Source organism: Choristoneura fumiferana, chromosome Z (assembly GCF_025370935.1).
Source record: "Choristoneura fumiferana chromosome Z, NRCan_CFum_1, whole genome shotgun sequence".
Lineage (NCBI taxonomy): Eukaryota > Metazoa > Arthropoda > Insecta > Lepidoptera > Tortricidae > Choristoneura > Choristoneura fumiferana.
Window position 1 is genome coordinate 25,264,264 of NC_133472.1, and position 12,908 is coordinate 25,277,171.

A 12,908-nucleotide genomic window follows, 5' to 3' on the forward strand; every position below is an offset into this window, starting at 1 on the left:
GTGATACATATAGGTAGGTACCTACGCAAAACATAGACATAACAGACTGCTAAAAATTTCTTTCGGCTTTGTTGTTATGCAGGTATAAAACGCTCTTATCAAATAACAAGCTGTTGCCCGCGACTCATCATCATCATCATCGTCATCATAAACATCACATCATCACCATCATCTGCAATACCCCTGGTGTTGCAGATGTTTATGAGCGGTGGTGATCTCTTACTGAGTCTTACCATCAAGAGACCCACTTGCTCGTTTGCCATCCATTCGAATAAAAGAAAATCATCATCGTCGTGACCATCTTCATCTCATCATCATCATCATCGTTGTAGTTGTCGTCATCATCATCATTATCACATCATCATGATCATCATCATTATCATCGTTATCATCATCATTTATTGTATTGTACTTTTTAATAAAAGATTTTTGCTGACTGAAGTTTTTGTTGACTGTACTTGCATTGACATCAAATTAGTACATTTTTGTACCAAATTTCAAGTCGATGCCATTTACCGTTGAGGAGTTCCGTCCTGACGATCGAGACGTCAGGCTGGTGGCTGGACCACTCGGGTGACACTACCAAATAATTGTACTGTCACAAGATTAATTTACTAAGTAAGTATGCCGACTTTCAAGTCTATCCTACTGAAAGTGGGTCAAATTCAACTTGCAAGGTTTGAACCGCACATACATACACATATTATACATACATACATTGCAAGTTAAATAAAGCTTGCGAAAGAATAAATGAAAAATACTGACTGAATGTGTGTGTGTGTGTGTGTGATTCGATGACAGACAGCGCACCACCTATAACTAGCTACTGGCTGGAATCAATACCAATAGGTATAAAAAATATAATAAGTTTCTGTATTTTGTTTGCTGACTGCACATTTTGTTTCGTTGACTGAACCTACTTACATTGTCATCCAAACTAGGTACGTCTCCGTATCACGTTTCAAGTCGATACCACTAAATGTTGAAGAGTTACATCATGCGGAGCAACTGTGACCGGCCAATATAATTTCATTACCAGATTATTGTATTACTAGTTTTTACCCGCGGCTTCGCACGCGTAAACTATTCGGTCTGGTAGTTGCAATTGAAATTTTCGGGATTTCCAAATTCCCCTGGAAATTTCCAAAATTTATATCGTGGTCTTCATTGAGGTTGTGTTGTGAATAACTGTACAAAATTCAAGACTCTAAACCCAGTGCTAAAATTTCAAAAAATTTCCCTATCCAAATTCAAATTCATATCATTTATTCCGTAAATAGGCCGCAATGAGCACTTTTACACGTAATTTTTTAAATACCAGCACTTTCGGAAAGACCACCATTGCCAAGAAGAATGCGCCGCAAGAAGCTTGGCAGAAAGTCATTTTTTCAAAATAAAATAAGTACAAATAAAATACTTAAAAACTACGTAAGTATACAATTAAAGAAAAAAATACAAAATAATAATAACAATAATACACGGATGTATGGGGTCCCTTAGTTACAAAACTATCCCGTGAAAATATCGGGATAAGAAGTAGCGTATGTGTTATTCCAGACGTCGGCTACCTACATACCAAATTTCATGCCTCTAAGCCCAGCGGTTGTTATTTCGAGATTTTATCCCTATCCCGTGGGAATATCGGAATAAAAAGTAGCCTATGTGTTATTCCAGAGGTCCAGCTACCTACATACCGAATTTCATAGCTCTAAGCCCAGTGGTTGTTATTTCGAGGTTTTATCCCTATCCCCTGGGAATATCGGAATAAAAGTAGCCTATGTGTTATTCCAGAGGTCCAGCTACCTACATACTAAATTTCATGGCTCAAAGCCCAGCGGTTGTTATTTCAAGATTTTATCCCTAGGTATCCGTGGGAATATCGGGTCAAAAAGTCACCTATGTTTTATTCCAGACGTTCAACTACCTACATACCAAATTTCATGACTCTAAGCCTAGCGGTTGTTATTTCGAGATTTTATCCCTATCCCGTAAGAATATCAGGATAAAAGGAGCCTATGTGTTATTCCAAATGTCCAGCTATGTACATACCAAATTTCATGTCTCTAAGCCTAGCGGTTATTAATTCGAGATTTTATTCCTATCCCGTGGGAATATCAGGATAAAAAGTATTCAATATCCAAGTTGTTTTTATCCAGGTTATAAACTATTTTTTACCAAATTTCATCCAAATCTGCGTAGCCGTTTCAGCGTGAAGAAGTAACAAACATACTCACTCACAAACTCACTCACTCACAACTCACTCACTTACAAACTTTCAATTTATTATTAGGATTATATATTTTATAGGTACTAAATTTCAAGTCGATGCCATTAACTGTTGAAGAGTTCCGACCTGCGGAGACGATGCTAGCCGGACTACCAGGATGTCACTACCAGATTATTGTATTGTCACGCAAATTACATAATCATTCCAAATTTCAAGTCAATCTGACTACTGGAAGTTGGTCAAATTATACTTGCAAGATTTGACTACAGACAGACAGACAGATAGACAGACAACGGGACAGGTGAAACTAAATAAAAGCTTGTAAAAAGCTTGTTATAAAAAAATACACACTTCATCCGAAAATCCTATACCTATAATATTAATTGCTATGATCATGGTTTACCGGTATTATAAAAATCTTACAAAGCGTAGGTACACTTTTAGTAAAACACTCAATTTTATAGTATTAAAAAATGTGTTGCGACTATACCTGTGTCAGATTTCACAGCATATCCTATGCTGTAAGGATTATATTGTAGTCCTTTTAGCGCCTTAGATCCTTCCTCCAGACAATAAACTTGTTTGTTTTTTGGAAAACTGTGGCTCTGTCCATTGGAGGTCAATTTTGCCATTGTGTTGTAGGTTTTACCGTTGTACGGTAAAAAAAAATCTAGGAAACGAAATATGAGACAGCGCGGTTCTTCTACATTAAAATTATTGAACTGAAGACGACAATAAATTTAAAAATTACTGACATACAAATAAATGTGACTAGTGGTGATAGTCTGGATGACATTTCCATGACATTATATTTTAATTATCTAACCAGCCAGTACTTCATTCTAAGTTTCTTTCAAACCTCTTTCATTCAGCCTATTTTGTTATGATTGCTAGACTAATATTACAACCGATATAACTAATGCTTTCGTTGTTAGTGTCTTTTTTAGCGATTTTTTTTCTTTTTTAGTAAATTTTTTTAGGGAACGTGCCAACGGAACCCTATTAGTGAGAGTCCGCTGTCTGTCTGTCTGTCCGTCGTCTGTTCCATCCCAGCCTCCTCTCAGAACAAGAGGGCTTGGGCCATAGTTCCCACGCGGGCCCAGTGCGGATTGGGAATTTCACTTCACACGCTTTTGCAGGTGGTAGGACCTTGTGCAAGGTCCGCCCGGATTGCTACCACCATCTTGCTCGCTAATCCTGCCGTGAAGCAGCAGTGCTTGCACTGTTGTGTTTCGGCGTGGAGAGTAAGACAGCCGGTGAAATTACTGGCACTTGAGGTATCCCATCTTAGGCCTCTAGGTTGGCAACGCATCTGCAATTCCCCTGGTTTGCAGATGTTTATGGGCGGTGGTGATCTCTTACCATCAGGAGACCCACTTGCTCGTTTGCCATCCAGTCGTATAAAAAAAAAAACACGCACCATTGAATTGCTTCGCAGGTTTGTGCAGATTTCCTCACGAAAGCAGTGCAGGGTTCCGACTGTTACAGGGCTCTATCTCTTGAGTCGTAATAGTCAGACACTTGAAATTTTCACAGATTATGTATTACAAATACTAAAACAGAATAAAATAATTATTTAAAGGGGGCTCCCATACACCAAATGACTCGCATTTGGCCGGTTTTTTTGTGATAGGGTACCAAGGAATTCCAAAAAATATATTACTTATATGACCGCGGCATGGCGCTAGCGTCTACGCAAAATGTATGCAAAATATTTAGTTACATTTTACAACACGTGTGATATTTTGCCCGAGAACTATGAAAGTTTATCTAAGTTCAGGACTGCCAATGAAAGTAAATAACGCTAGGCTAGGTATTTTATCCTAACACCCGGTTTTACTTACATACAGCCAAACCATTCAAATTTTGACCCGCTAAGTGAAATTGTAACAAACAAATTACACTACGCTTTTGTTGCGATACGCCATTATTTTACAAGCTTTTTATTAATTAATAATAAGTATAGAACATTCTTGTGTTGTTGACCCAAATGGTGGAACCGATGCAGATGTCGAAGCGCGCATAAACAGGGCTCGTGCCGCATATGCACAACTCAAACCGGTCTGGACGTCCCACGTAATAACACGGCGCACAAAAATCAGAGTTTTCAACTCAAATGTCAAATCGGTTCTCCTGTACGGGTGTGAGACCTGGCTCGTCAAGAAAGCAATCACCAGTAAACTCCAGGTTTTTGTGAACAAGTGTTTGCGTCGCATATTAGGAGTTTATTGGCCACGAACCATTACAAACACTGGACTGTGGGAGTTGACGAGCCAGAAGCCAATGATAAGGAGATCCTATTGAGGAAGTGGCGCGTGTTGCGGAGACCCGATGCTCATCTCGCCAAGCAAGCGCTGGAGTGGCAAGCTGCTGGTAGTAGGAGGCCAGGCCGACCCCGAATCACCTGGAGACGGTCGGTTGAGAAGGAGATCTCCCTAATTGGGTACCATTGCGAGACCTAGAAGCCACAGCACAGGACCGTGACGCATGGAAGTCCCTACTGCGAGCCCTATGTCCCTGCTGAGGGACTACAGGAATTCATCATCATCATCATAGAACATTCTTGAAGGCATCTAGTTGTTCAAGCAAGTTTTCATGTGGTAGAGCCTTACTGTAACCACTTGCTGACTGCAGTACAAATGGGCCGGCTTGACCGGAGTAGTACCAACCTCCATCTGAATACCGGCGTGAAATAGTACTTTGCCCAACTCCCTCCCCCTTTTATCCTGCCCCCATACCGCCCAATTTAGCCCCCCCCCTCCTCCCTTAGGCGGCAACGCACCCGCAGTCCTAATAATGCTGTAGGTGACCAAGGGCGGCGGTGATCACTTACCATTAGGTGACCCGCATGCTAGTTTGCCAGCTATTTGATAAAAAGAGTAGATTGATGACCTCAAGAAAAAACATTACTTTCTTGGTTTGCCCTGACTTAAAAATACTGAATTTCATGGTTAATTGCACTTTATCGAAATGCTATTACTTATTCTTTGTAAATAAACATAAAAAAGTAAAAAAAAAAAAGAAAAAGAATCATTATGCGTCATCGAGTTTCGAACTCCTTCTCTTACTACATACTTCTAACAATTGGTACCACTGAGCCAAACTAGGTGGTCACGTGACCGCCCGAAATAGTCAATACCTTTTTACAACAGATTATATTTGACATTAGCTACTCACACCACAGTAAAATGGATCAAAATTTACTGCATCATACTGAAATTTAGGTATTATAGATCCTCTCCATTTTGTGATTTGCGACAACAATATGCCCATAACTAACTATCCTCAAAAAATCGCGTCGAAATAACGTCTGTGGAAGAAATATTGATGTACCAAAGTTTGTATGGAAGACGACGCACCTTAAAACACTCAAATTACACAACAAGTAAATTAAAATAGTTTTCAAAGGTAGATACATTATTGGTCCCAGAAGGGTGTTGCTAAAGTGTATTTCTTAATAAGTTAGAGCTGTATTACACTCCTATTCAACGTGGTTCTATTTTATTAACCAGACATTGTTTTCCACATGATATTTTAATAAAGACTAGTAATATTGTGTATTTTGGTAATATTTAGTTCTACTAGCGCTGCAACCGCTATCCTCTACTATCTTATATCGAAGAAAAAAGCTACCATAGGCATACTTACCTACTATTATAATATAATAAATAGATTTAAGATTTGTTACCGTAAACACATAGGTAGGGCAGAAGTACCGTTTGTGGCCACTACCGCATATGGTCATTTATTGTTTAAATATACGTTTGAAATAAATTCATAGTAATAAATCATAACAAAGTTTATTCGTTTCAGTATAAACTTTTGAAAACTCACTAAACATATTATTTTAATACTATAACTTTTTATATACGACTTCAAATGTCAACTGGCCAAAACACAACGGTACAGAAGTACCGCATACCGATAGAAGCCCTTCCTAAGTAGTATAATTTTCATAAAATGTTTAGTTTTGTAGGGTGTTTCATTAAAAGGTGTAGTGTGTAGTTCAATTCTTCAATAGTGTAATAATATTTGACAGGATACTGTCAGAGGCCCAAACGTTAATTGAACTAACTCCCTACAACCCCCTAGAGGGTGAATGGAACCTATCTAAATACCTAAAAGATTCGTCTCAAGTCAAATTAAGATGTAAATAATATTAGATAGAACAAGGCATTAAAGATGTTTTTAAGTGTTTTGTCAAAATCGCTGTTTACGGTGACTGTACATACATACATACGTAAAATAAAAATAAAATGTGTATACCTATGTACTCGTACTGTCAAACCATTTGATTCCTGATACGCCGTAGAACGTGCTTACCACGTTCCGTGGTTCTCACAGTAAATACCTACATAGTGAATTCCCTTGTCAAGCAATGCGGTGTCACTATGACTTTTTCTACGAAAAGGTTCCACAGTGGGTCACGGCACGATTCGGTTGGTTCGGTAGTACAGTTGAATCATTTAAACCAGAGGGCGTATTGCTTAACGTTTCTGACGCTCGCGATCGCAATCAAATGACAGATTTCGCATACAAAAGCTGTCATTTGATTGCGATTGAGAGCGTCAGAAACGTTAGGCAATACGGCCACAGAGCATAGAACTCTGTGGTAGAACGTTCTCACATTAAGCCGTTCAGTTATGCCTGCACAAATGGTAAATTAACTGTGCATGCATAACCATCGGTTATAACTTATAACCTAGCGTGTTTAAGCCGGCCGGCTTTAAGTATCGTCAAACAAAACGATTTTCTGTGGAAAGATTCAGTTGATTCGCTTGTACTATGTATATACCCTTATGTACCTTAACTTAGGGTTACCTAAGGAAGGATAACTTTCGTTATTGAGGTTAACTTTGTCCTTTATTTTTGCATATGATTGGTTTTATCTGACTGCAATTATTATTATGTTTTTTTTATTAGACTCTTCTACAGAATGAGGTGGTTGAGTTAGTTAAACTGAACACCAGTGTACAAATTAAGTATATCAAGATTTTTTAAATCGAAATTCCGATGAAAAACCCATACAGTGGTGTGTAGTCTAGTCATACTAAGCCTACGAGCATGTGCTCGTAGTACAGTCACCAACATTAATATCTGCCACAGCGGAGCGTGCAAAAATATCTGACACGTCCTTCCGGCCCTAGAAATAGAGTCGTATCAGATCTTTATGCACGCTTGTTGTGTCAGATATTGGTGCTGGTGACTGTACTAACCTAACCATCTGGGGATATATTTCGAAACAATTTTCAGATACCTTGTGAATATATTATGTGGTTTTCATATACTTAATAATATAAATTGGGGCAAAGTAAGTACCCTAATCTTACGGTAATGCGAAAGTCTTAAAAATCAGTAAGTTACCAGATAACACAAAAACTTTGTTTGGTGTAACGTTTTTAGACTAGCTGTACATTGATAATGCTTTTCAATGAAGATAGGAACTTAGGTGCCTATAAAGATAGGTACTTATGTGTAAGTAAATACGCTTTTATTAGAATATAGGTACACGAACAATCACAAACTTGCACACTCCCGGTATCACAGATTTATCTTTTAATATATAGCAAAAGTAAGAAACTTAATATAAATGTAAGAATAAATAGACTTTTTACATCATTCTACTCGGTTACCTACGGAACTATATAGGTTCACTGTGTTTTTATTAATTCTCGTTAACTTTCGATGGAGGGCTTAGTTCATTGAAGGAAACTACCTGGTAGTTAACTTTTTAAGTATGTGATAGCAGACAAACGAGCAGACGGGTATACCTTTACTTGCCCGAATTTCATGTGCTATAATATTCAACCGCCATAATATTGTTTCTTATAAATTCATTTGCAACTCATTGTTTACCATATATTAATCAAATGACAGAATCTTTGTTTCCCATAATATCAATATCAATAATTTCAATTTTCATAAACATTGTAAGCCATAAGTATCACATGCCATAATGTCATTTGCCATCCATGTAAATGGTGGTCATCCATGTATATACGATAAATCCCATACTTCAAACAAGCCTTTGAATTAGTTAAATTTTACCCACATAGGTTCGGTTAGGTTAGAATTGTGACATTTGATTAGTGCAAGCGAGCGAAGCGAGCGATCAAGACGGTTCGGAGCAGAAGCGACTCGGATAGGTTAGGTTCAGAAGGTTAGCCTTCGATGTTAGGTATTTTTTTATAGCAGCCTGGATAATAAAGATAATAGATAGATTAGTAATAGTAAAAAGCAAATCAATTTAAAAATAGATTACTGTAATTTGAACATCAAACTCTATCATAAAATGACAAAGTTTAATGTTTATTTATGAAAATGTTGACTTGGGCGTTAGGAGGATTGCCATCTCAAACGAAAAGGCTTGTTGTAAGCGTGTATGATGTCAAATGAATACCGCTTATATGACTTGTAAGGCTGTTGCTACAAAGTATGAAAAAAAATTCGCAGACCTGTGGAGTCAGTCTGCTTTAAAGATACATAGAAACGCATTCTTAGCAGTAGATCAATAGACAAAAATTATCGTCTGCCTCACAATACCTAAATCTTGTTGTGATCTTAAATCTTAAACGCTACCACAATAGCTGCTATACTTTCGTAAGTCCCAGTGATAAATATAAATAGTCCAAGTATGATTATCACTACATTTTTGACAAGCATGTAGAAAGGTATTCCACCACGTCTCTGGGAGGTTGCTACCAGTTGGATCAGCGGCGGGAACATGAGAGCCAAGGCTGTGCTGCTGATGGCACCCACCAACGAAATGAACAGTCCGAGCTGAGGTATAGTTTCTGCCAAAATAACTGTAAAAAAGAAAAATACTTTAATTCTATGGATATCAAAAACATTGCAGTACCACATAGGTACCCAATTTTACTATCAAGACACGGCATTGAGTCGGGCCAATGTTTACGTAGGTTACTTACTACTGATAATATATGGCTTCTACGAATTCTAGTAAATCAATATTTCACCACCTGTTAAATAAAACGAACTTACATGTGAGTAGAACTAATAAAGCTCGGAAGCCTAGCTCTTTAGCTACCGGCGAACTGGATCCCAGTTTCTTGCGGAGCGCCGGCCACGCGATGTCAATTGGAACGTAAAACTGCAGCGGGTATGTCAGCAGCATGGCCAGAGCTAGTAAAGCTTGCACAACGGTGCTGAGGCTGGAATAGGTAAACAATTTCGGTTCACAAGAGTGTTCATAACGTCAACAATGCTATATTTAATTATGTAGTTCTTACATGTGACCTGGCGTCATGTTAAGAGTAAGGCTGCCGGCAACGTCGTCGCCCCACTTAAGGTAGCCAAGGAAGCCGACGGTGATAAATATTCCTCCTACAACCACCATGCCGACGTTCAGCACCCCGAAAGTCTTTTGGAACTGCTCCGGGCGTCGCATTTCATTTTTCAGCGGAAGGACCTTTAAAAAATATTGTAAGAAATTTGCAATGTAAGTACTTCGACGTCAAATATCTGCTCACTTTTAATATTCTGTCGCTTTTATTACCGGAATGGGACATACAAGGAATGGTCGTAAAAGTAAAAGCGACAAAGTACCGAAGTGCGCCTACAAGATAAGTGATCATCTTGATATTTGTATCGAAAATACAAACTCAAATATAGATGCACAGAAAAACCAGAAAAATAAGACCAGCGCCGGGAACCGAACCCAGGTCCTCGCTCGGCATTCCGTGCCGCGTGCTATACCGCTACACCACCGCTGACGGTACAAACACGAATTTCTCCTATGCACCGCACCATGTATCGCAGCCTGTTTGTTTCTTATTTAGTCACTTAAGCAGTGACACTAGCGACATCTATGCTGTAGCCCTCATCGAGAAACTTTCAGCACTCCATTGGAACTAACCGCTCACCCGGACAAGAGATATTAAGATTGGTTTTTGGAATCTTTTTTTTTTATTTCAATTCCAAATTAAATTTAATTGTATTTTCGATATGGGTTTTACGGGATGAACGTAAAAGTAACAAAAATTTGGAATGGAAATAAAAAATACCAAAAGATTCCAAAAACCAATCTTAATTTGATATTTGTACGCATGTTTATTAAACAATGTTTGAAGTAGATACTTACTAGTCCGATTCCTTCGAAAGCGTAGACGGCTGTACCGAAGTACAAAGGCAGTTGTCTCCAGTCGGCGATGTAGTCGCGCTCGCTGGGCGCCGGCAGGCCCTGCGCGGCCTCGTACACGACGGCGCTGACGCCGGCCGCCATCAGCACGTTGGCCACGGTCGAGAACGGCGTGAGGTACTTCAGGTTGCGCACCGAGCACGCCAGCAGCACCGGGATCACCACGAATATCATGTGCACCGACAGTTCCATTTGTACGCCGTAGTGGTCACAGATCTGCACCACGTACAGGTTTTGTTAGGTTTTATATGAGTGAAAAAACAAATTTATATTAACTACTTAGGTCTTTTTTTAAGTGCTTATTAATATAGAAATCGAAGCATATGTTTTGTAAATAAGCTTATTAACTATTACTTACATGCAGGAAGTAGGCAAAGGTTTTTTAAATTATTCCTAAAATCCATTGATTTTACTGACAGGAAGGCTTTATTAAATTGATCTCTTTCAATACCTAAGTCTATTTTTGTAGATGATTGTGATGACCGGGCATTCAGTACGTATAAACCGTTTATGAATAGAGATGTAGGTATTCGTACCTGCCTCTAAGTAAGTACATGTATATGTACCTATACCAGATCTGCGATAGATACGCGGGCATTGTTTAAAGTAGGCAAAATATTATTTTTACCGTTTTAATATTGTTAGCAATGAAGACAATGTACACACAGCAGAAGCCCAGCTGTGTGACGCAGAGGAAGGTGTTCACTAGAATCTTCATGGTACCGGCTAAGTGTCGCAGACGGGGAGGGCCGGTCGCGAACACGAGGGACACAGTTTCCGCGAAGTTCGGTGCCTTGTCCCGCTTTGTCTGGCGATGCATCTCTTCGGAACAATTTAACTATAAAATAAAGAGAATAATTAGAGCCACTGCGTGTTTCAAATCATTGTACAAGACGTGGGTATAAAGTTTTTAGCCCTGATCGCTGACTCTTGGTTGGGTTACTTAAGGTACTTATGTTAATGTTTTATGTATTAGATAGGTACCTACTTAATTTTCTACGCTGAACCTACCAATAGGTGTTGTGAGTGGACACAGATGACGCCGAGGATGGCCGTCATGATGGGTGCGAAGATAATGCCTCCGTTCTTGAATGCGTCCCCCATGGCCAATAGCCCGGAGCCTATGTTGCCTCGGAAGAGATGAAGCATTGTTTCTCCATACCTATAAACATAAGTACTTATTTTGAAACCGACAAAATAATTACTAACAAAAAATTCAAGCACGGCTCCGATGATGGTAATAGTTGCTCAGTCACACGTAGAGCTTTTTTGGGAAGAAAGAGGTGGTGACGGACGCTGCGGCACCGAGACACCTAAACTGCATTATTTGGATAAGTAAACCGTTGAAGAATTGTATCTACTATTTATGAGATTATGATCTAGTCGACCTATTCTGTAACCAGCTAACCAGTGACTGCTAGGTACCCTAGCTCTGAGTAGGTACCAATACAAATCTAAGAAAAACTGGTCAAAGTAGGTACATATTATATTAAATTTGATTAAAAAAAATCCAAAACGTTAGTAGTTGTCAAATGATCGCCGAAGGATGACTGAAATATACTCGTAAGTAATGAAATTATACTCACGTGGTGGGGTGGTTAACCTGGTTTGCCACAGGTGCAGCATTTTCCAGTTCAAGTTGCGATTTCGTTTCAGGAATTATCGCCTCTCTTGACTGAAACATGCCGTAGCCCTCGGACAATGTTCTGAAAATAAAAAATATAGCATAAATTTATCAGATTGCATTCCTGCTATTGCCGCCATAAAAAAGAGCTTTGTGAATTTATTTAAATTTCGTTCCGTAAAATACATTGCAAATGCAACTGGCAGACTTCATTTAAGGCTCTTAAACGTAAAATTAAAGTATGAATAGGGAGTACCTATTTATCAACATCAATTTTGTTTTCATCATATTTTAAGAAGAATAAAATGTAGGTAAGTTGTAAGTAGCTAAGATTTTTTTCCCTGCAAATCCTGCCACTGAGGATATTTTAAATATTACTGGCAATGTATTACCAGATAGGTTAATGGAAATAATTTATTGATCATATTTAAAATACCTATAGTAAAGTAAAAATGCATTAATATTTTAGAAATTATTATTATTTTTGCAGGTGGTGGGACCTTGTGCAAAGTCCGCCCGGATTGCTACCACCATCTTGCTCGCTAATCCTGCCGTGAAGCAGCAGTGCTTGCACTGTTGTGTTTCGGCGTGGAAAGTAAGACAGCCGGTGAAATTACTGGCACTTGAGGTATCCTACGTATCTTAGGCCTCTAGGTTGGCAACGCATCTGCAATACCCCTGGTGTTGCAGATGTTTATGGGCGGTGGTGATCTCTTACCACCAGGAGACCCACTTGCTCGTTTGCCATCCAGTCAAATAAAAAAAAATGTGCAGGACATAATAAGGTATATAAACATAGAATTAATTACAATAAAACAAACATTTTTACGCCACGCGACGTTTAATGTTAAAGTCGGTAGGTACATTAAGTTCACAATTGCACCAATGTAAAAAATACC

The 12,908-nt window shown here is 38.8% G+C and overlaps 1 protein-coding gene across 2 annotated transcripts in view; it reads right to left on the reverse strand.

The window, feature by feature from the left end:
• Positions 1 to 7,696: 7,696 nt before the first annotated feature.
• The window catches only part of LOC141432517 (proton-coupled amino acid transporter-like protein acs), a 38,343-nt gene continuing 33,131 nt past the window's right edge, over positions 7,697 to 12,908 (reverse strand). For both annotated transcript variants that reach the window (XM_074094122.1, XM_074094131.1), the window contains 7 exons: positions 11,972 to 12,091; positions 11,397 to 11,547; positions 11,014 to 11,223; positions 10,329 to 10,601; positions 9,478 to 9,656; positions 9,230 to 9,399; positions 7,697 to 9,033 (listed from right to left, as the gene is read on the reverse strand). In XM_074094122.1, the coding sequence (XP_073950223.1) occupies positions 8,789 to 9,033; positions 9,230 to 9,399; positions 9,478 to 9,656; positions 10,329 to 10,601; positions 11,014 to 11,223; positions 11,397 to 11,547; positions 11,972 to 12,091 (1,348 nt within the window). In that variant the 3' untranslated portion in view covers positions 7,697 to 8,788. The remainder of the gene's footprint in view (positions 9,034 to 9,229; positions 9,400 to 9,477; positions 9,657 to 10,328; positions 10,602 to 11,013; positions 11,224 to 11,396; positions 11,548 to 11,971; positions 12,092 to 12,908) is intronic.